Here is a 26020-nt window from a genome sequence, read left to right as displayed (position 1 = left end):
ACTCCTACACCCTCTGAACCCCACCTCGAAATGTATATTTCTTGAAAAGATCTCCAAAAATACGCCGTTTGTCATATAAAGAAATTGTAAAAAAGAACAGGCATTACCATTGAATTTGACCTTTCCATCCTTGAATGGATCATAGATTCCAAAAGTTTCTGTTAGAAAAAATAACCAAAATTAAGCATTAAATTGTGCTATTTCTGTTATTATTTAAAATGTGGCCAAAAACATCAGAGCTGTAATACTTTTAGCTGTTTTTAGAGAAACCTGTGTTAGGAGACATTTGAAGCAACGCTTGCTGTGAATGTTTGCTCAACAAGTTTTTAAACCAATATATTCGAAATATTGCAGCCTTGGAGCCTTGCTGGTAGGAAATGCATTTAGTTTCTGTGATTAATGATGAACTGGAAATCCTTTTTACTTCTGTTTTGTTTTGTTCTTTATAATGTCGCCTGTAAAAATCTGTTTACACAGAGAAGAGAGGAGAGGACAGGAGATGCTGTAAGTAGAGGTCTTAAAAATGCAAATTGTTCAGTAAGTATAATGTGGAACCCAATTTTCTTGTGGGAACTGAGAAAAGTGTTGTGTTTATAAATCCCATTATATTCCAATTAAAAAAAAAAAGATCAAGTAAATTCTTTTTTAATGATTTATGTCGATATAACTGTGTTATACTGGACAAAAGGCATGTTTGAGTTCCCACTTCTAGCCATGATTGTGCTGATTCCATAGAGGTGCAGGACTTTTATACTGCAGTTAAATACAAGGCCACAGTGAATAAAATGTAAAAAGAGCAAAAAATGTCCTTAAACGGCCTGGGGCTCAGAGAGTTACTACATAAAAAAAAGCATACAGGCTAATTTCCATTCTGATCCTTTTTTTCTCCCTCCTCAACTGTTCTGGAGGAGTTCTGTTTTGGCCTTTACAGTAGACCATAACTGAAACTGTTATTTCATAATTAAATTAATTGTGGCTTGTTTAGTATTTCTTGGAGTGGTGGGCTTGTAAAGCAGCCTGGTCTCTGAAAAAGTATGTTCCCAATCAACAATTATATTATATTATATTATGTTATATTATATTATATTATGTTATATTATGTTATATTATATTATATTATATTACACACTATATTATATTATATCTTCTCATGAATTATGTTTGTTTTTGACATATCACAAATACGTTCCCTATCAACTAATGACATGTTTGAACCTATGAGTTAAATAATAAGTTAAATACTTATTTTAACCCAAACCATGATCTTGTCTTAAAACTTAACAAGTTGTTTTATTTCAGTTCATGATGTCACATGTTTTAGTCTGAGAAAAACAGTTAGGGAACCATTGTCTGGGAACATATATGGTAAAGGATAAAAATGATAATCTTCGTAAATGTTTTCCACATTGTTAATAATCTTACATTATTAACAATGTAGAAAACATTTACGAAAAAGAAACCACATTTTTTTTTTTTTTCAAAGCTATATGTCTTTGTCAACCTCCCTCATTTCCTTTTTATAATCCCCGATAGTGTTACCTCAGGCCAATAAAACATTTCACTGTAATTAACTGCTCACAAATACTATCTACAGCTTGGGGTAATATACATTGACATGGTTGACATGTATTTTCAGATGTCAGCTGAACTAGACCACAAGCACACAGTGCTAATTTAAATAATAAAACCACTATTATGACTAGGATTGAAAATAAGACATTGAAGTAAAGTCTGTTTTGATTTCCCTCTATTTGATGATAAACCATCAGTGCTACAAAGTGCTACACAGTCTGACAGAGTGCTGAAAAAGCTCCATAATTTGTCCTTCAAAGGCTGCAAGAATAAATAAGTATACAGCTCCATAATGCCTTCACCACATCTACTGCACTAAGTAACTCAAGTCGTAGGTCTATTTTTTGTGTCCAGCATCTCAAGTGTGAATTATTTACACACCGTCAAAGGGGGGAAAAGAAGTGCAGGATTAAACAGTTCATAACATGTAAATACACTCATCTGATTTAAGAATTTGTTTGTCCCTGCTCCTTACTGGAAAAACAACACGCCATCTCCACGGCAGAATAATTGAGCATCTGAGAGCAGTCCATAGATAGGATGACAAATTCCCTGTCTACAGTCATTTTTACTCTGCGAATCACTGTCCTTCCAAATTATATTTTCTGTGCTGTGACAAAGTCGCCCCGCACTGGCAGGGTGGTGACCAACCTCGTAAAAGTGCTTGAAAAGGAAAGACAGCACAAAGATGTCTGAAGATGTGAATTTAAGATGCTTTCCTGGAGGTTTATGACGTGTGTAGCGTTCAATCTGGCCTCTGTGCTTAAATTAGGCCATTTATTTTTATAGCTTGTCATATTTTACAAATTGCTACTTTTCAGTAGTCTTTTCAAGGAACGCTGGCTGTCTGGTTATCTCTTAACTGTCACTCAAAGGTGATTAATGTAGCAAGGCTAATTGACTTCCCTGTTGTCAGCTGGCTTTATCTCTGGTTGGTGTTGCTCATCAGAGATCACTGATGAGAGCTTTGAGCTCTGCTTTTTCTTCACCCCTGCACCTTTAGATACAGGAACTATTTTGGCTGTACATCAGTGCTTTTTCCACTCTTGAAAGTACAGTAAGAGGCTACAAATAGGAAGACAGTCTCGTCTTATCCAAGCATGGTTGGAATTGATGGACAAAATACAGTTTTTTTTTGCCTTGTCAAAACAATCTGGCCACTCCAAAATGGCAACAGAAGCTTTTTTTTTGAGTAGCCCCACCACTTACTTTCATCTGAAGGCCCGATAGAAGGTTAGATAAAAGCACCAAGCCTCCCCAAAATACGAGCGATAGAACAAAGTGGACAAGCGCAAGAGACATCTGAGGTACTGAATTTATTCCCAAAAAGTATTTTTGGCATTATTTTGGCTGAGATCAAAGCCTTTGTGATTTGTGAAGTGCCGATGTCTCACTAAAGCCACTGATTGTCCCTGTCCAGATCCAAAGACGTGGCCTCGCCCGTGCTGAAAGCATGCTGCAATACTAGTAAAATCCAACAACCCCCACATCCCCACCCATCCACTCTCAACAGCAAAAAAAAAAGAGCAAAAGAAGCATTGTTGTGAAAAGGGCTCAAGGAGAGCGGCGCAAAGCATAATTTACAACATGCTACGGCCCGTGCCTTCAGATGCAGGGCGGACATCATTGGGGGTTTCACCAAAGGCACGCTTTTTCCGAGCGCACACAGCTGTGCACACGTTCGCTTTGAGTTCAAAAGAAAGCATGAAAGCACGCAGTTTGCCTGCGAGGGACATCTCCAATAACATATCCATTAAATTTGTCACATAAAGGAACAGCAGAGAACATAACTCCTTTCAAATTTTCATTAAAAAATGTTGTGCACCAAGCTTACACAAAAGCTGGAGTGTAATTTTCAGAAGGGAAGCGACTAACAATGATTAATAGCCTTAGAACAAGTAAACGCGATGCCCCATCTAGATCCATTAGCATTAATTATTGCAAACCTGGGCTGGCATTACAAACAATGATCCAGATTAGGCTGATGATCACATCCCAGACATGTGAGCTTTCCAAATGCCAGCACGACTTATCATACTTCAACAAGTCCGACCAACCATGACCATGAGATTCATTATAACCTGTGACACTGTCTTCCACTGGAAGCTCGCCTATGTGTATGTGTGTGTGCGTGTGTGTGTTTGTATGTGTGTGTGTGTGTGTGTGTGTGTGCGTGCAGGCAAGTTAATTCTGATTCGCAGGTAAAATATTGTTTATTCTCAATTGAAGTGACCATCATTTGATGATATTAAAGTTAGAATATACATTTTTATAAAGAAACCAAAATAAGTCCTTGCAGTAAAGAGACACCCATTGTGTGTAAGTCAGTTTCACTGCAGTCCTCGTCCTAGGAGGTCCCTTCTATGGAAATAAGACATTGTAGGATGCCGGTCCCTCTTGGAAATTTCTCCCAAAACAAAAAAAACAAAAACAATAATAAAAAAGCACATTTGCAGTTATGTTACGGCAAAAGACCTTAAAAGTAATTTTTCTATTTTGAATTTGTAGTTTTAAACATCTGGGGAGAGGGGCGCCTGGAATGCCTTGCTTAACTTGCTGCCCCCGCGGCCCAGCCCTGGATAAGCGGACGAGAATGGATGGATGGATGAAGGTAATGTAATTTCATTAAAACTGTTTTAGAGAGGTGTTGATACAACATTATGGTGATCATGGGCTTCATGTTTATGATGCTATTGAATTGTGTAGCTGATTTGAGCTACTCACTGAATTTAATACGGTGGAGAAAATATTAGAAAAACATGTCAGAATAAAAATACAGTTCAACTGCGGTATGAACCTCTAAACTGATCATACATTTAAATCAGCACCTCTCTAGAAATGATAATTCTATATATTTTTTAATTATAGTCTTCATAAAGGTAGGGCACATTGCAGGACTTTTCATTAGTTTTGGCTAGTTGTAAATGGCAGCTGAGTTTAATTGCTGTCCTTTAACTTTTCATATCTGAGAAGGTAACTGCTTCAATTTAATTTGAATTATTTGACCAAGTTATGTGCCAAACAGCAAATTATTCAGTTCAGTTAAATTAACACCACTTTATTCATCCCTCTGGGAAATTTGAGGTACGCTGGGGTTTGCACAAATGAAAACATAAAATCTTAGCAAACATTTTATTCACGCACCAAAGCGATTTTTAAAAAGTGTAAATCCATATCTGATAACAGTTTGTCAAATCAACCAAGTGCATTCGTATAAACTTTATAAAGGATATAATCATCATCCAATGTAACAAATTATCTCTGTGGTATAAAAAGCAGTTTTTACAGCTGGAGTTCTTGAGAGAAAAAAAAATTCACATTCAATCAATAGAGCAGTAGCAGCGATATGTTGACTTTTAGTCTCTAGTATGGCAGTTTGGAAACAAACAGTGCATTGCTCCATTTATGTTAGTTGTTGACATTTATCTGGTTCTTTTCAACAACTGAGAGATGTTGTACAATGTCTCCAGCTCGGAAATACAACTGAGGCTGACGTGAATAGTTTTCTTCAGACTTGGTTACATATAATTTTGTCTGAATCTGATGTAAGCAGGCCTTCCCTGGCCTCGTTACTTTGTAACTTTGTATTGCTTACTTACTGTAATTCCACTACTTTTGACTGTAACAAGAAATGTTAGTAATATACAAAAATTATTCTTATTCAATTACAGTTACTGAAATTGAAATGAGCTTTTAAATCAGTTACTTTTATTTTTGATCATATCTGACAAATGCAGTCAGTGGTGGCATTTTTGTTTCACTCTGGGAAGGACGAGAAACACCAACATCACATACAGAGAGAGAGAGAGGACGTTCACATGTGTGTTATATGTTCTGATTTATTATCATGGTGCTGCGTCATCACAGCAACCTGATAATAACGCAGAGTGAAGTCACTGCCTGGCTGTCAGTGTGTGTGTGTGTGTGTGTGTGTGTGTGTGCGTGTGTGTGGCTGTGCATCTGCTTTTATGTCGGTTCTAGTTTCCATTTGACATATTTATTGTTGATGTATTGATCAGGTTAATAAGTGCAGACTTCTCAGTGAAATAACAGAGTGTGCATTATTTGAGAATATATAATACATATAATAATAAATCATTTCATTGACATTGGCACTTTTAGGAGGTACTCTTTTTTCTGAGGCTATGTAGCATCATCCAAAAACCGACTTCAGGTGGTGTGAGAGAAGGATTCTGCTCAGTGTTTTTTTTTTTTTTAACTATAAAGACCAAGCACACTTAAAACCCGCCCCCAACGGACGGGAAAACAATCCATCACTCTCTATTGACTTTGTACTGAACGAAGGTTGACAATTTCGTCTGTTAGCAACAACAGCAAAATGTCTTAAAGCTGATGTTTTGTAAAATGCACCACCAACAGGTGGTGCATTTTACAAAACATTTTACAAAGAACCTGAAACTAAGTTTTTAAGATCTCATGAACCAAAAACATTACTTTTATTGGTCAGAAGTGGATACAGATGTATACATACGTGAGACATCAGCAGTTAAAATAGGGAAAAATGTGTGATCCTTAAACTCAGTATATTTAACGTTAAACTCTTAAAACAAGATAAATTAAAGCTGCAAACAGCGATGAACTGGCCCGAGCAGAGTGCACTGACAATTATTTGTTTCTTAAACAAATAAGTGTTTGATAATATACCTTGTTTTAAGAGTTAATTTCTTATTTTAAGCATTCAACATGCTTATTTCTAGATTTAACAATCTTAATTTAAGAAATCTTGTCGAATGAAATTATCTGTCCATGAAGCAGGATAATTTCCCTCAGATTTAGCGTGTTTATCTTGTTTTTAGACACCCCTTTTTTGCATTGTATGCAGTATAAAGGGCCTTAGCTTGCGAACAAATAGCTTACATTACCTTGCTAAAAGCTAACTTGTCCTTTCTGGTAGATGGAGTGCTAAAATAATAACATTATGTCTTAAATCTAATAGTTTTAGCTAGAAACAGACAATTTGTTAGCGGTTCAGCCCATGGTTGTGTGTTACGGCAACAATAGTTTTTCCTCCGCGGTGGGAGTAGTTTTCAGAGTATGACATGTGGCGCTCTGTCTCTACGCCGTCTTTTCGTTCACAAAATCTCAGTCTGGCTTAAAGGGGTTCCTCTGTATTTGTCGGTGTCTGAATGGTTAAATATCTCCAGAAGAGGCCAACAGTAAATCTGTATGTTATGCCACCTTATAGCAGGTCCTCCAGAGTGATATCTTGATAGTGTACTGCAGATAAAAAGTAAAAGCCAGAGTACACCCATTAGCTATTTACACCTCATTAACTAAGTCAATATACTCACTCCACATTATCACAACAGCTGAGCGGAGTCTGGAGGATTTATTTGCATTTAAATGAGGTATTCATGTTTCCCCTCCAGGCTTTAAAGCCTACTCTGGTGACATCAGGAGTTCTCACCCCTATATGCTTAGCAAAATATGAGCGTGTCTGACACTGAGGAGAAACTATATAAGTAAGTGGATATAAATGCCCACGCAGAACAGGATATGTTTCAGAGCAAGCTGCATTTTCAAGAACGTTTTTCTTGAGAGCTGGCCCTTCGTGACATCTCTGGTCATGTAATTGCACAGTGAAACGACAACACTGAATAAGCTGCATTCAAAGCACAGACCTCTGAGTGCCACCCATGTAAAAGGCCCACGCTGTAATTCCCATATTGAATATACAGCCTGTTCATCAGTATGAATTATGGGTATACATCTTTTACATAATCACTGATATAGAATCAATAGACATACTAATCAAGGGCAGCGAGTATTGAGTGGAAGCGCCCACTGCCCATCAGTTATCCCTGCCTCAGGGGGTAGACAGCCACAACCCCTCGCAAGGAGTAGCATCATCCATCAAAAGTTTGTGACATGGAGAGGAATGCTGAAGTGTTTGGAGTCGCGCCAATTTCAAAGAATAACCTTGAAGGCGTCGTGGAGCATGTAGACTAACAAGTGTTAACCGGGGAATATCATTTTCGCAGAAGAGCTGAGTTTCATTGTACAGTGTGTTTACTCTTGTCTACAGAATATATAATATGTACAAGTTGAGGAAGTTGAGCAAATAGAAATTCAGCCTGTGGGTTTTCATTTGGAAACACTGTGAATCATGAAAAGTGGACACATTATCAAATCAAAAACAAATACAAATAGTGAAAGTTAAGACCCACGTGCAGGTTTAATCTGAAACAACACCAATAACGCCTTTACGAAAGATTACTCACCAGGAACAAGATTAAGACACCACTGATGCCTATTTAATTAAAGGAAAGGCAGAAATCCCTCACACTCTCAGCTAAATGACTAATTTAGAAGGCAGAGCATGTTCACTGAACAACAACGCTCTCCTGAAAACAAGAACTCCTGCCACCAGCGACTCAATACCACCATTTCATTATCAATTTTAAGATCTGGTTCTTAGTTATTATTAGTTATTAGTTTATTTTTTTGTAAAAGTTGATTCCAGTTTGGAATCACCAACTCTCTACACAGGCTGACCCAAACATTCATGTCCAAACACTTTTTAACTTCTTGTACTTGTTGGAGTTCGAGGGGTTGGAGAAAAAAATAGATTCTTATATGCATTGCAGTACTGTTAAAAGATTATGTCTCAGGGCGTCCTGGTGGATCATTGGTAGTGCACGTACCACTGAGGTTGAGTCCTTATCGCAGTGACCCGGGTTATAATCTGGCCTGCAGTCCTTTGCTGCATGGCCTTCTCTCTCTCCCCTTTCTGCCCTGTCTCTAACACTATCGAAATAAAGCATGAAAAATGCCTTAAAAAAATCTATTTTAGAAAAAATTATAATAATCAAGATTATGTCTCGATGCAGAAAAGTCAATAACCAGAATTTTTCATTCATTCTTGCTATTTATGTTTTATTATTGACAATATGCCAGCATTTGAGTGCCTTAACTATCACAGTGAGAATTATGGCCAGTGAGCAAACTGTTAATTGTTTACATTTTTCTAAGTAAATGAAAAAAAAAAAAAAAAAATATATATATATATATATATATATATATTTTTTCTTCTTCTTTTTTTTCTGCATTTAAATATTCAGTGTTGTGCCCAACTACACTGAGAGATAATGGGAGTAAATTTATCTGTATAGTTCAATTATGGTAAATTACAAACAGGCATATATGTGTTAAAAGAATAAATAAATCAGATGCAGAAAAACAAGATGCCTCGATAAATGAAATTGTGAGGATTTCCCCACCCACCAACAAATTCTCAACTTTAAAAAGAAAGCACTTTGCAAGTACTGTTAACAAATTCTCAAAGCAGCACAGTGACAGCAAAGCTTGGCCTATCCAAATGAAGGCATACGGAAATAATAACAGTGCTAAATGATAGTGCCACAAAACTCTGGACTATTAACGAACACACTGTTTCTGTGTGTATTAATGCTATAAGGTACATTATGGGCACAGTTCTGTGCTGTATACTGAGCAAACTTCATCCTCTGAAAGCAACCAAGAAACAGTTGAAATCTCCCAATAAAGCTAATAAGTCAAGACAAAGTTTGTGTCAAAATATGTCAGTTTACATGTCTTCTTCATGTTGTCAGGACGTAAAGATGAAGCAGCGTGTTTCCCTGCAGTCAGCTTCCCTCTAAAGTACTGGCTTGAAACTCCATGCCAGTTTTTGTTTGATGATGATAGGCCAAATATAACCAGAGATAAGGTCATATATATTTAGTATAAAAAAGTATTATCTTACATTATTCGCATTTTACCATTTATATGTTATATTTGCAACCTGTGTTTACATTTGCAAAATTTAAAATTCTTCACAAAATACACACAAAATAGTACAAAATAGTCCAAGATTCCAAAGGGCCACAGCCTTTTACAGCCAGAAGGGCTAATAATGCTTTAGCATATAGTTCGATTTAAACATTCAGCAGACAGGAAGCAACGTTTAAAAAAATTAAAATAAATAACTGCAACATAAATTAGCATGCTTTCTGGTCAGAACTGCACAGCGAGTTGGTCTTGTGCCAGCTCCAACAAAAGAACTCCACTCGCCTATATTTGATTTCTCATACTGCCTGCCAGTCATGTAATTAGTTCCATCAGGTTCACGGGGTCCATCTTTAAGATAGAGACTGACTCACACTGGAGCATGCAGGAGAAGAATAGCTGGCAGAGCCATTGCTGATATGAGAAGCATTTCCTGCTCTATCACTGTGCTGTGACACAAAGAACCTTTCAAAAACAACTTTTTTGTGTGTTCGGATTTTTGACCTTCTGTTCACAACACATTATATCGTGTAAAAATGCATGTGTGGAGGTCTAGAATGTCAGTTGTACTCCCTGATAAAGGAATAAAGGTTACATTTTTGACCTGAGTCTATATCAGCTGTTAAATAAATGACTCTATATGGTTCGCTATATATTGGGTATTCACAGCATTATATGGTGTCTCAAACAACTGTACATGCTGCACACTGTATGCTAGATCTAGTGTTATCCTGGGTCAGACTGCAAATCTGTTCAAGTGTTTCTTGTCTTGGTCATTTCAGATGAAACATTTTCTGTGTGGTCAGGTAGCTGTTCATAGAAGGTGACAAGCGAAGGATGTATCACATAAAGAGAAGAGATGGCTCGCTACAGCACCTGCTTCTATTATTAACGAATGATTCCCCATTCCACAGTTTACAATGAATCTGTCCTGTCTTTCTATTGAAACTGTTGCCAGAGCAAGAAGGAAACTGCACAGACTGTTAATATCTACTCTAAAAGGAGCCAGGCATTCAGTCAATTTACAACCCTGATTCTGAAAGAGTCATGATGCTGTGTAAAAGAAATATACAATAAGCAGGATGCATCAATATGTACAGAATTATTTTCCAGGTTTTGTCTCGTTTTTTCTACATTAAGTGCAAATGGCATTACATTTTTTATTACATTTATTACAAATATTAACTATAAAATGGAAGCTGAAATCTGTAAATTAACATAATGGGACATAATATATTATATTATTCATATAACGATTTATTTTTTTTGCAATATTATATAATTGCCTAATGGCCTTCAATGTTAAATTACAGGGAATTCTATGTACAAATACAAGAAATAAACATCATATTGCTAAATGTAAAATGAAGGCAAATAAAAATGTAAGATATACTGTCTTTGTAAAGTTTTAAATTGAATATATGTCAAAAAGGATTAGAAGATTTATGTTTAAGACAATGTCCCAACTTGTGGTTATACATTTTGCGTCATTTATTTCATATTTGGTATGCTATGCTGCCTGAAGTTGACAGAGAAACTTTTTTAAATTAAATCTTGGTAGCAGCATCACTAATATTAACTATTTTGTAATTGTTGTTGATTACTTTACTATCAACTTAAAGGATGAGGCTGGTGATATCCTATTTTTATTTTTCTGACAACAAATCCTGTGAAAACACCCGAAACAGTACAGTAGTTGTACAGTGTGGGGCAAAAAAAAAAACCATGTCACGGAGCACAAATAGTGCTGCTCATTGATGTGTTTTTAATAGTTTTGGAACAAAAATAAAGCTCTATGGCAAAGAAGATTTAGCTACAGTGGCTACATAAAGTGTCCCAACCCAAGTCATTTAATATGCCCACAATAATATCTGTCCATACTGAGTCCTGATTCAATATTTGTATTTTCCTACATAACACAGCTGCAGAGTGCAAACTTCAAGTATATTAAAGTTAAAACTAATGTAATATGCTTCACAATTGAATAGCTCTGCACTGCATTAAGAAAAAGTTGCATGCATCCAAGCTGTTTCTTCATGTATTTATTTTTTCACCCAAAAAACTATCTTAATAGTCTTTTAGGCCTTGTTGCCGTTCCAAGGGAATTGACCATTCACAAAAGCTCTGCCCCCTTAGATACTGTTGCTAGGCCCGTCAAGCTTCCAGGACCGTCAGCAGCCATGGAGCGGACTGGCGATGTGTTAGCGAGTGTTTTCGGAGTAATACCTCAAACAAAATGCTACAAAGATTAAAACAACATTTAGTTCACAATGGCCTGTTGGGACATTATGTTCAACATTGATACATGACAGGGCTGTACATGAACTGTTTCTGCTTATGGCACTGGTGCTACAGAGGTTGAAAGTTTTGTAGCACAATCCACAAAATATTTATCATTGGGATGTAACTATAGTTACAAACACCTCATCTGTACACACTAGAAAACATGTAAAATAAGATGTCATTCGTGCCAAGATGGTGAATCATCCATAGCACAGACTGATGTAGCATGTGATATATGCTACATTTTACTGTACTGTTAGTTATTGTGAAGGACTGAATAAATATGTTACCGGACCGGGTGTGTTGATAACGATGGTTGATAACAGTGATATTTATTTGGCTTACCCAGAATCATCCAATTTCCCCCCCAAAAATCAGGAGCCCCTATTGTTTGACAGTGAAGACTTGAAAGTGTCCAATCCATGAAAACGATAGCGCTAAGCTAATTCACGGACGTTAGCGTCCTTTTGCAGACTCTGGTAAACCCGAGGCTAACATACATGGTCAAAACGCTATACGGTTGAAAGATAAGAAATTAGACTCTAGTTTCACTGCACTTCATTAATTGGAAACACAACACGGCTATTTATGTTAGTAGTTAATGTGAAATTTTGATAGAATGTTTGCCAAAACCGGCTGATGTGGGATACAGTGAAACTATAGCTATTAGCACTGTACAGCCCTGCATTATTTTAAGCACCTAGCACCTTTTCTAGCTATCTTAGCATGCTAATTTTACACTCGGTGTCATTAACATTAGTTTGATGGAATAGTTCTGCACTAGTAGTGGTAAGAATACTAGTTGACAGGAACCATAAGTGTTAAATCTGGTTTGAGTTATCTCATCTAACAGCTAGACAATTGTTAGTTAGCTCATGTTTGCTAGCTAGCAGCTTAACTTGGAGCAGACGTATGTGTGTCTTTTGACCTTGGAGATATTAAGTTTTGAAAAAGGGAAGAACTACTCCTCCTGCTAAACTCTGAGCGTACCTGATGTCAGATTTACAAATACCGTATGCACACCGTTTGACCCTGTTGCTCAAAGCTCAAAGCTTGGATGGACCTTCTCCTCTTGGAAACGGTTGCTGGGGTATGTTTGGACAAGGAGCGTTCAGGGGAGGAGTTTTGCGAACGGCCAACTGTTTTTATTTTTGTTGTCTGAAGGCCTACATCTTTTCTCGTCTTACATTAATACATTACTTTACTTGGCTTTTTGTTGCGGGGCTGTACTTGCAATGGCGTGATGAGGGTGCTTGTTGTTAGCTCTCTGTGACATGACTGGAAAATGAAAAAGATGCCAACACTGGATTTGTTGCACTGCCTTGCATGAAAACTTCATGAGCAACAATACAAGTATTGGATCGGGCTCAATATATTGATAGCCAATAGTGATAAAAAATGATTAAAAAAAAGGTTGTGACTGGACCAAAATCTTTGAGGTTAGAACTGTAGGGGTCACAGCTATTCCACAAGGTTCATTTGGATTAAAGACTGAATGCAGTGAGAATTGTGTGAACAAATTCTCTCCATGCTTCAAGATGGAGGTCGTTCTTTGTCCCCCTCCAAACAAAGACAAACGACCCCCACCCCCACAGGTATCTGGAGATACCTAAAGGCGTCTCATTGGCTGATACCAACAGGAAATACAACTTCCAGGTTGAGACACAAAAGTCTTGTGCAGCCATCCCTTCTCTCTCTTCTCTTCTCAACTCCCTGAGGAACAGCATGCCGGCTGTCCCTCTGTCTCCAGCTCTAAGGGAAGGCCGGTGAGGCCCAAACCAAGTGGGCCCACCACGACGCTTCTAAGTTTCCTGCCTGTGATCTATACTGGACATAATCACAGAGACCCTCACCAAGCTTCTGGAGCCAACAGCAAACAACGCTACAACCACCAAAACCCAACCAGGAACCAGATTCTTCTCTAAAAGGATTTCTGCTTCTCTTTCAACTCTGGACTCTGTGGTATAGTACTGGGCAGTTAGTAAGCAAGAACAAGTTTGTTAAGCTTTAATCAATGGTGTTGATCTGTTGTGTGTTTAAGTATATGTGTTGTGATATTTTGTGTAGTTAGATCACTTGAAGTTGTATGATTAATGTTGCTCTACATATCTCAAGTTGTACATGTAAACTAACTATAACTCATTTGATTTGCTCACACACTAATCCACATGAAATATACTTTAATTTGGCTTCCTACAACACATAGACCTTCAAGACCGCATGGTCTATTGTTCTTCAAGAACAAAAGGTCTTCCGCCATTTTGATTTATTTAAATGACCGCCTTTCGGCAGCCATCTTGTTACACACTCTTTCTCACCCACATTTCCACTGTAAATCTTTTAGATTACTTATTGTGTGTTCTGTTTGCTTTGCTTTATTTAGAATAAATATGTTTTTGGATTGATATGCTCCTCCCTTTAATGTTGCACATGAATGAGTGATTTGCTAAACCTCTGCTATGAGAAGAACTCAAAATTCCTTCAACCGTTACTAAATATTAATAAGGTAATTTGATTATAATTATATGCATAATTAATAATCAATGTTCCAAATTGATAATTTGTTAACTTTATGAGACTGATTAACTATGATTTGCTATCTTTTCCTATTCCTAAGTGAATAGGTGGTGCCCCAAAACAACTTTAATTCATTTAAAGTATTAAATATTAATTTAGTCAATTTCTGATAGCAAAATTGACCTAAATTAGCTTTACCTCTAAATATTTTGGTACCCCTGCTGGAGGCAATGTGTATCTGAACCAGATACCCCTACAGAACCATTGGACATCCCTTGTCGCATATTTTTACAAGATGATCAAATAAAACTTTCTTTAATGCTCTAAATTCTCAGATGCTCTCTCCTGCATAATGCCCCGTCCTGTTTCAACAGGAAACTGCAGGAAGTAAAATACTCTCAAGACAGTGCAAAATGAGAAAGATCTGACATTCCTGACTTTTGACCTTTCAGGTGCAGCATATGAAGATATTTGTAGCTCCACCTGATTTTTCCCAGCCATAATTACCACTGGGCTTATTGAAGGTGCGAGTACGCTCAAAGTCTGTCTTGTGTCAAAATCACAGTCAAATTACGCATGAAACTAATTACCACCAAAAGGTCACAGTCTTAACTGGAGAGTGAAAGAGGATAGGTGCTGAAAGCACCACTTTGACTGGTAGTGTGTGTTACAGGAGCAGAATACCTCTGCCTCATGTACTTTAGTTCACTTAAATTTCTATGAAGAATTACATGATGATCTCCAGTAATACCAGTTGCCCTTTAAATTATTCACTTGAACCTTCAACATTCAATCATGCTGTGGAGTTAATTAAGCAATACCAAGAGTAATAAAGAAGATAGATGACACTCGGTCAAACGTGGACGCCCAGAGTGTGTGACAACAACTGAAGGCTGGTAAGGTCACAGCCCAACAATTGATGGAACTGTCATCCTATCATAGTGGAAATCCACCAGCAAAATCAGATTGGAGATTGACTTTTCACTAGTCCAAGGGACCAAACAAATGGCCTGAGACATTCTGGTGGCCTTGTCCCCAACCGCTAAACCTCCAGATCTAATCTGAGCAAGCGATCACTCACTTGTTGTTAATGTCATCATTTATGCCTGTCCGATAACTGGCACATACAGTAGGCACTTATTGACCTTCTCCTGCTTTAGGAATATGAAGTCCAGAGGCTGTCAGTTGCACCCATCAAGATCTGTCACGCAGTCTATTATCGTGATCGTCAGAAATCAGTAAAAAAGAGTCATTAAAAAACCATGACTCTGCAAAAGTGATAGTGCTGACTTTGCAGGTTGTAATGTTGTTTTCTTAGTTTGGTGTTCTTTTGTTCTTTACAGTGGTAGTAACTTTTATTCTGCTTTATTACATAAATATCACTAAGTAGCCTCTACCAAATGTGCTTTTGGTGGAAGGTACCAAGTTACTTTACTTCAATATGTCAATTTTTTGTTATATTATATACATTCCAGAGTGAGACATTGTACTCTATCTCCATCAAATTTATTTGACGGCTATAGATATGAATGAATGAATGAATTATGAATGAATTTAATATTCAGTATTAGATATTGATATTTAACACACAATCATCCACTGTTATAAATTAAACAATCCAACAGTATAGAAAGTATTTAAAGTTAGAATCATTTGGTACAGACATAACTATGAGGCTGGAATAAAAATGGAGCCCAGTTAAAAGCGGCTATTTTGCTTAATGAATATTTAACTTTAAATGTTTAAGTACATTTTTTATTATTACTTATGCATAAAGCTGGACTGATTGTGTTTTTGGCCATTTAGGTGCAGCAAAACAAACACTGGAATATTACAACCCTGATTCTAAAAACAGTGGGATGCTGTGGAGAACATAATACAGAATGTGATGATTTGCAAATCCTTTGTGACCTACATTCAACTGAATACAGTACAAGGACACAATATCTAATGCTCAAACTGGGAAACATTGATTTTTTTTTGTAAATACATACACTCACCCTCAATTTGACGCATTCTGTTTTATATATGTTTTATACAGTGTCCCAACTTTTTGGGAATTGGGGTTGTACCATTAAAAGTGAACATTTTAGCAGTCACCTATTTATTAATCCTACAGATATGGATCAACATAAGGATTCATTTGGACTTGTATTTCTGGTTATCCAAATATAAGCCCTTTTAGCTCTGTTTTGGTCTCTTCCAACATGCCACCTGTGACAGCACCCACCTTTCACTTATTCCTTAATTATGCATAACTTTATGCCTTCATAATTTAAGCAGGTGAGTTATATCAAAATTCACCCTTACAGTCGCTATAAATTAGCTATAGAGACCAAAATCATAACTCAATTGCTGTAAACATGTTTATTTCCACTCTAAAACCTTTTTCGCACTTCAGTGTTGGCTTCATTTTTTCAGGTGTGAAACCAAATTGAAAATTAGTTGTTTGTGGGCCAAGCGGTGGACTTTCTCCCAGGAGAAAGGGGTTCATGTCCTGTGTGAAAATAAAGTAAAGTAAAGTACCTTTTACGTAACTTTCGTGGCTCAGGTTTTCTGGATCATGCGTGAATCATGTTTTTCCCGTAACTTACGTTGTTTACGTAACATATATGTTTACATAATGTACGTTGTTTACGTAACTTTGTGGTGTATGTAACTTCCTGGTGTATGTAACTTCCGTTTTTACGTGACTTTCATGGCTCAGGTTTTCTGGATCACGCGTGAATCATGTTTTTTCCTGTAACTTACGTTGTTTACGTAACATATATGTTTACATAATGTACGTTGTTTACGTAACTTCCTGGTGTATGTAACTTCCGTTTTTACGTGACTTTCATGGCTCAGGTTTTCTGGATCACGCGTGAATCATGTTTTTTTACTTAACTTACGTTGTTTACGTAACTTTGTGGGGTACATAACTTTGTGGTCTACGTAACTTACGTGGCTAACTGTTTGTGAATTAAATTTATTATGTAACTTGTGTTTTTTACGTAATTTCCATGGCTCACGTCACCATTGTAACTACTTCACTTCCGGTATTTACGTACATTTACTATGTTTCTTTTATAACGCCTAATAATGAAGTTTCTTGCCCTAAACCTAGTTCGGTGGTTTTGTAGCCTAAAATCACCAAAACTCCTTTTTTGCAACTGCGAAACCGTACGTGTATGTATAATGATATGTGTGCTGTTTTGTTTTTTTTCTCTCATATTTGTCGTTATGGGTTGTATTGACAAATGGTCTATTCTATCGATTAGTTTGGAGATCATGTTGCCATTTTTTTTATCCCTTTGTTAAAAAGCAATGAACAGACTTTTTAAAAAAGCTCCAAAAAGCTGAGGGAAGCTGCAGATTCACGCCGGGATTCCACTGGATGCGTAACGACTCCGAAAGGGGTCCGTCCGCAACGGCTGCGTAAATACGCAGTCCGTCAACACCCACCGGATCCGTCTGTGTCGGAGCTGTTGCGGACAGCAGAGTCCCGAGGACGCATGAGATCTCGCGAATTCACGCCTAATCAATTGATATAACTGGAAGATAATCAACATCTCCTCGTTAATGACTGGAGACAAATCCAGCGACTCCGTCTTAACGAGCGCTAACGAGGTCGGCCGGCTTGTTAACAAGAGCCTCTTGTTAACAAGCCTTAGTGATCTCTGTTTACAACAAGCACCGGAGTGAGCGGTGTCAGTGGGGTGAAAAGACGAGTGAAAACCTCTAACCTGTTGATTTCATGTCTTCAAGTTATGAAATACGATCTGCCGTGAACCCGAGGTACTTTATTTTGAAAACATACCGGATGTTTTATTTTGTGTCTGTGCACGACTTCCTGTCCCGAACGATCTGTTCTGTGCTGAATTTATGCGTCGTGCTCCGTCGTCCGACAAAAATAGAAGCTCTGCGCAAGTGTTGCGAGGGCTGTCGGATGGCCATGCGTTGTCGGACTCATTACGCAGCGGATCTGCAGTCGGTGGAATCACACACATTGATTATAATGGGTGCATAACGGCTCCGACGACGGATCTGCAGCCGTTACGCATCCAGTGGAATCCAGGGGTCAGGTGTAAATTCTCTATCAGTTCATAAGGAGCTATCCCTTTCTCCCTGTCACACTGTCATTTGACTTATTGGTAACAGTAGAAGGGCACTCGAGGGTGTAGACCTCCACCAAGTATATGCCGTATCTTGCAATGTTAATAAAGGTGAAAAAAAATCCTGTATTTGCCCTGTGATTCAGAGCCCCTCTGAAATGCATTGGTTCATCCTTGGCCCATGCTACACTCTTCCACCAAGTTTCGTTAAAACAGAGCCAACATTTTTTTTCTGTAATCCTGGAAACAAGCAATTGAATCCAAACAAAAGACACAACCTCATTGATGTAGGTAATATTATTGATTATAGCAACTTGGAAGTCATTTACACTTCTTCATACATTGGTTCTTCTATAGTAGAGAGCAGCACGAGTGGCAGTTCTATTATAAAGAAGCCTTGCTCTGATTCTCACTTCACTTGGACTTGTTTGTAAGTTTGTGTTTGATCTGCAGTGATGACTTAAGAGTAAAACTCTCGTCAGCACACAGAGGGAATTAATAGTTCCCCAGAGAGATGTTTCCATGTTTGTCATGTTATGAAGCAGAATCCATCATGTTATCGTGAAGTCTTTTTTTCTGCTGCTCCGCTAATTCAGTGCCCAGAGAGAGACTGAAAAAAGAAACTCACATGCAAAGGTTAGACTGGCCTCTCGGCTCACGATGGTCCCGAAAGAGTTGGAGGCGAGGCACTGATACGTTCCAGCGTCTTGGTCTTTGTTCAGATGGCTGATTCTGAGGTTGCCTCCAGAAAGGCTGTAGTGAGATCCTGATTTAGGACTGATTTCTGTGCCATTCAGTTTCCACCTAGAAAACACATAAATGGAGAAAATTTAAATGTTAAATGAGTTAACAAGTGAAACATTCAGCGTAGACTGAGGCGATGAAAGCATTCCAAACTACAAGAGGAGGAATGTGACTTGTACATTTGACTGTTTTTTTTTGCTTTGTGTTAATTGAAGCAGCAGTGAACCACAGTGGTGCCAAGGACTTGACTCCCTGAGAATAGATAGCATTGGAGGCCATCCATCTTGCCAAACCCCAGTCAAAGCACATAAAAATGCTGCTTAATCATTATGGTGCCACAATTAAAACAAATGCCTGCAACCTTGCTTTCACACTTGTGAATTCTAGACCGGTCCACGCGATAATCACTGGTGTTAGGGGTGATCAACGAAGGGTATAATTCACTTAAAATGGCAACAGATTCTTCAATCGCTCCACACTGTTGCACATTATTAGAAAAACACAGGTGGGTGGAAAATCTGTCATTGCAGAAAAATGGCTTCAAGGCATAACTTATTTCAGCCAGGGCGAATAAAAAACAACTCAGACACTGTTATTTATTATCAATGATGTATAACCATCAAAGCAATAAAAAGCTCCGCACAGATAAACAAGCATGAAAGCAGCATTTTATACCTTATTGGAAAATGGACAATGCAAATTTGATTAGGACCTGAGGTGATTTGGCGGCTGATTATTTCTTCCAGGAGAAGTTCTACATTTTTCCTTCTCCTTTGATTTTTTAATTTTCTCTCAATGATTTCAGGTTCAGCTGAGAAAACAGTGTATTGTTACATTTGGAAAAGAAAGGCGCTTTGATGTGAAAAAAAGAAGGTTTTGCTAAAGCCCTTTTGTACAGAAGACAGAAGTTGTGCAAAGCTGTGTTTGTGCACTGCTATCTACCTCTCCTTGCTGTGCCAATATGGTGCCTTTGAGGCACGAGAACCTTTTTGAGGAGATACTGACACTGTATTGCTTTAACACTGGTATTTATTGCTATAATACATCTTTTATACTATGATACAACCTATAGAATACACATGGTAACACATAACAATAACCATCATTAAGAAACAGTAACTGATACCCATTATATTGGTGGTATTAAAAAGTTGAAATAATGGCTTATAATAGCTAGTTGATGATTAATAAGTAGTTTGTAAAGCATCAACATTCATTTCACCCCATTAAATATTTACATGGTGATTGATAAAAGGCTCATTTTGTGTGCACCCCTAGTTTACAACGGATTTTTAACTCTTTAACAAGGCTTATCATCCTCAGTTGCTTTTTGACAAAAACATCCAGATAATGTTTATAGAGGGTTTCTGGTACATCTATCTACAACCCCAATGCAATGATTATCAAATCCTTTGATTTACATTCAAGTGAACAAAGACAAGATATGTAAGACTTTCGTTTTTAGTAAATATATACGGTATATGGTTGGACACACTGGAGGAGGTGGTGGAGAGATGCACTGTCAAGATGTTCGAGGCCATCTTGAAATACCCGGATCATCTGCTACACAACACCTTTATGGACCAAAAAAACAGCAGTGGACGGCTCCTACAGCCGTCAGGCTGTCTAATTCTTCAGAGCTAACAGACTAACTGAAACTAACTGGGAATAAATAACGTAATTTTCACTTTGTTTGATTTGATTTGATTGATATACAGTCTAAATGTGATGGATTCTGTATTTATTTACCTTTGATTCCATTTTTTTTTAAATCAGGGTTATATGTAATGTTGCAATGTTCATAGATGTATTACAAACACTTTCTGAAAGGTCTTCATTTGGTCATTATTAACAAATACTTTATATATGCTAGAGGTGGACAGATGTTGCATTAGGAGAATTAAAAGATTCAGATTCCGTCACTTTATTGGCCAATATTCCAACGAATATTTTGGCATTGTCATGTCGATTCATTAGTACTGTCAAAATTAACCCATTCAGGTTATTAGGCTATTGGAGTTTTAAATGTACAGTCAAGATACTGGTATCATATAAAAGGCAACTGGCATGGCCATTTTTAAACTGGTCATTGACCTCTGACCTCAAGATATCTGAATGAAATGGGTAATAGGGTTACCCATAAGCGTGCCTTTCACAGAAGCATATCCACTGTTATAAGCTTTGGGCTTTGGATGGGAAAAAAGCTGATCAATCATGATTAATCACAGCTAATTGTGTGATTAATTTGTTAATATTTGTATTAACATGAATAATTATGTTATGACGTATCAGAGTCCACTAACTAGTTGAAGTTTGCTGTTTATTGTTCCAAAGTGCAAATGTTCCTTTTTGTTTGTAATGTGTCTGTTTACAACATGGTGACTTATGTCAGTAATTGTCATTTTTGTGTTTACAGTTAAACTATTATAGAGGTTTATTAATGCCATCAGTCGGGCTCTTAGCACTACAATATACTGTTAAATAACAGAAATTACAGCATTACTACAAATAACTAAGCATTATTATTATTTTATGGGCTGTTAACAGTAAAATAGCATTTTTTTATATGATGGTTAGTATAAAGTCTTACCATAGTTTCATTTGCTTATTTTGTTGCAGAAATTGAAGCGTGTTTGTTGCAGTGGCCACTGCAGTGGGTTCAGGATCCCCATATAAAACACACGTAGGAGCTGATTACATGAGAAACAATGTCAGACTGTGTTGCTTACCCGCCTACCAGCACCAGAGTATCTCACAAACAGCAGAACATTTGTGGGCCGAGCATTGCAGCACTCACAAAGCACCTCTACAGACTTTGTTTTCTTTTAATAGACAAAGTGTGCAGCACAATAGTCTTTCATGGCCCTTCTCCGGTTCAGTCATAAGTAAGTGCATGCTCTCAAGAGCCTTATTACTACACACAATAGAGAGGAGCCTGAGGGGGGTGGTGGCTGCGCTCTCACAGGACTACAGCAGCGATTCATTTGCAGCTGAGGTGGAACAAACAAAAATCAACATAAATATCTTACAGCCAAATAACACCTTTGACTGGAATGAGAAAGGCGAGCGGACAGAGGAGGGAGGAGAGCGAGACTCGGTATCAGGCTTCCTCCCATTCGAAAACCCGTCAAATATGAAAGCAGCCTTTTTACAGCCGTAATTGCTCGGAGAGACTCTGCATTGTATCCATATTGAAACGGTTTAATCAGGCGACAGCTTGAAAAACCAAATGTTGCAAAGATTTTCTCCGACAGTTGTTGATTCGAAGCTTTATCCTAAAACATTAGAGTGGGAAGCTAATAGAGCATGGAAAATGTTTTGATGTATCTGACTGAGTAATCATGCTGAAAAGGAGAAATCATTTACCCCGCTAGAGGAAGATATTGAGAATCCCTTAATGTACTATATATCTATGTGTGTGCTGGTTAAACATAGTGGTAGTTAAGGATAATTGCCGACCCAGAGCTGCAACTGTTCTGTTGTGACAAATTCAACGCCCTATGACAGCTCTTGTCGCTTTTCGCCAATTAGATAACAACTTTAAAGCCACTAAATGACAGATACTCTAATTTGTGTGAAAGTCGAGCACATTCTATCTAAACATAAATTGAGAGCAGTTCAGAACGCAGCATAAGATGAGCTGTGAATCAAGCGACCGCTACACATATCCTCCACCTCCGTGGGAAGTATGCAGCAAAAGATTACATCAAACACATATGAACTGGATTATTTAATAATTCCATTTACAGTGATTTATGCTGGCAAGCAGGCCACAGCAGCAGTTCCATTTGTTAGGCACATGCTTTATGCAATCATGTAACAACAGGCCGTGTACACAGTGGCATAATACCACACCATCTGGCTGATGAGGCTGTGAATTAGAGTTAGGCGGTCTGTTCCTTTTTCTTAAGCCTGGTGCTTTTATGTGTAAGTAAAAAAAAAAAAGCATTGCCATACAAACTACACCTCACATAATTACAATCATTATTTCAGATTTATTCTAAATCTGAATATAGAACAGTTAATGTACACATAATGCATTATAAAATAAAAAAGTGTACCCCAGGGACAGAGCCCAAACAAAGTGGGGGGGCTTGGAGCATGCTCCCCTGGCAAGACTTACATTTTTTTTTTTCAAACATTTATGGCAGATATATGTGCTATTTTTTACAGCCATTTGATAATAGAATAACTAAAAATATGTACATCATTTGGGAAACGTATGATAGTTGCCAAAGAAAAGTTATTCTGAAACAATAACACAATTGTTTGTTTAAATTTGTATTAATTTCCAAATCTGAGAAACATAAAACCACAAGAGGGAAAGTCCAGAACAATGGAGCATGCTGAAGATAAAGTAAAATAGACTTATTTAAAATGACAAAAAAAACAACAACTGAATACCAAGGTTCATCAATGATAGAATGGACACGACGTGTTAAATAGAGATGTCGATGTTCACATAATAATGAATAAGTGTAAACATGCCCTTTTTATCTTATGAGACCCATTACTTGTGAACTCACTCCCCCTGAACTTGTACTGAGTGAGGGAAGCTATTATTATACTCATCTATCTCATTCAGTAGGCTGTAGGATATTCTCTCAAAGGCTGCCACTTTACCCAACTCTGACGTTCACTCCTGGAATAAGGGGCCTTCTACAGCTTTCCATTTTCTCATTGTTATCTCTGTACCAACCGTAATACTTGTCTGAATCCAAGTTGTGAGAGGTTTCACAATATGGTCAGTGGGTTTAGGGTTTCTGAGTATATATATAACAAGAAAAAGCTCATAATCAACCACTGCCATCTCTGTGATGTACTCATAGATTCTGGTCCAGAAGGTCTGTCCCTTTGAGCATGACCATGGATCAGGTCACCAACCTGCCCATTACATCTCCAGCATTCTGGTTATATTCCGCTTTTTTAAAGCTGTCCGGCAGATAAAAATAATGATCAACGGCAAAAATGTCCATCCGTACACAGGCCAAATAAGTAAAACAATTACAATTGTAAATATTAAGCAATTATCATATGGTGTTTGTAAACAATACACACACACACACACACATATATATATATATATATATATATATATATATATATATTTTTTTTTTTTTTTTTAAACATTTATGTTTAGTAGTTTTCAGTAGGCAGGGGAAGTTCACTAATGTTACAACATTATTTGAATTAATTTATTTATAATGTATTAAAACGTTAATATACTTATATATATTTCTTATATATTTGTTATTAATTGAATCAATTGATCTAATTTGTAAATACATATCTAAAATAATCCTTCCAGCGTTATAGTGTTAAATGATGGTTATCTCAATATTGGCTAAAATAACTGTGATTATGATTTTTGCCATAATCAAGCAGCTTGAACGATCCTAGAATTAGATATTTCAAGCCACAATCTTCCAATTTTCTCCACTTTAAATAAGAAAAAATATTTTGTTTCTCTTCATTCAGGTTCAGTGCAGACAATACTGAGCATGGCATTAAATGTAAACAGTGCAGCTCAAACCGTCACAGTTTACTGCTGTGCGGCTCATGAACCCTGAGCATGATTTAGCCGTTGTCCTCTTGTTGCTACACATCTTTAGAAGGCGACGGGCGCTCTGACAGGACCGCACAGCGACCTTGACGGGAAACAGCTGATTAGGTCATCCTCTAAGCTGGCTCAATCCCAAGTATTAAATGTACCAATCCTTCCAAATCTCACCCCAGCAATTTCAGTGAGCAAACATGATTGATTTGAACTTTTACTTGCCAGGGATGCTGCAACACAACACAACATTCTTTCAATAGACTAATGGACCATGCAAGTAGGAAGTAAAGAGGGAAAATACAGCTGCTCTTTGAACTCTGCAGCAGAAAAAAAGGATGTATGGGCTGGATGGATGCAAAGCGTAGCAGGCATTCCAAGACTACAGATAGACAAGAGATTTTTTCCAGCAGGGGGCTGAAGGGGAAATAGAATTCATGTAACATATTCTTATGATCCTGATCAGCTCAAGCTTGACTGGCGAGGATGAACAAGTCTTTTCTAAAGCTAAAAAAAGAAAACAGAGCCAAGACTCTCTTGTTGCTGCATCAAGAGACAAATCCTCAAGAAAGTTGATTCAGGATCAATGGATGACTGGGGACACGGTGACAATACCCAGCACGATACTACAGGACACTTTCTGCGCTTCATTACTTTTAAAGACTACAGCGAAGTAATGCACAAGCTCCAAACACTTTCTGAGTCCTTGAAAAGTCTAATTCACTGTCAGTGGGGCAGCTTCAGGCTTTGTCAGATTAGAAACTTTCTTGTTTCATGTTTTCGAACAGAAGTGCCATGTAGAGTGTGTGGATTAAACTGTCGGAGATGAAAAGAACAATAACGGATCCCTGTTGTGCGGTTCATCGTTTTAGCCTATGTCACACGAGAAAGCTGCAAATCCATAATTCTGGAATTACTTTGTATTCTTACTATACTATCAAGAATTACAATAATTAAACATTCATCATGCATCTTTTTGACAAACCTTTCACCTATTTCAGTTTCCAATGCTACTACTTCTATGTGGAAAAAAAGACCAAAAGAGAAAAAAGAAAGGAAGAAAGACAGAAATACTAGTTTTACTACCCTAAATCCAGAAATGAGGCTAATGTGGAGAAGCATCTAAAACTTACCCACTTGGGACACTTTTTCATAAACCAAGTACAAATTGTTTGATGTTGATTTTTTTTATGTGTTTTCAACACACCATTAACATTTCTGAGAAGTGAGAAAAAAAATTGGCAATCTATTTTTTCCCTATTTTTTCCAAGTTATCAAAACAGATTTCTCTCGTCTGTTTGTGAATTCAGAACAGGTGAAATTTTTTTTTGCCAGGATTAAGTTTTTTTATTCCAATATCAACTGTTAAATAGATGCCAAGGAAGTTTTATCTTTGCATGAACAATTTGTGAACAAACATATTTGGCTTACTAATTAGTGAGCTAAAGGCAGATTAGCCCATATTAAACAGATGATTCAGTCGTTATCA

At 37.4% G+C, this 26020-nt stretch overlaps 1 protein-coding gene across 1 annotated transcript in view; it reads right to left on the bottom strand.

Moving 5' to 3' along the window:
- Window positions 1–26020, bottom strand: part of cntn4 (contactin 4) — a 184832-nt gene that overhangs the window by 100066 nt on the left and 58746 nt on the right. Inside the window, exon 4 of the mRNA XM_059328618.1 lies at window positions 18862–19037. Coding sequence (XP_059184601.1) covers window positions 18862–19037 — 176 coding nt within the window. The remainder of the gene's footprint in view (window positions 1–18861; window positions 19038–26020) is intronic.

This window comes from Centropristis striata, chromosome 3 (assembly GCF_030273125.1).
Source record: "Centropristis striata isolate RG_2023a ecotype Rhode Island chromosome 3, C.striata_1.0, whole genome shotgun sequence".
Classification (NCBI taxonomy): Eukaryota; Metazoa; Chordata; class Actinopteri; order Perciformes; family Serranidae; genus Centropristis; species Centropristis striata.
This window is presented reverse-complemented; position numbering and strand designations above follow the sequence as displayed.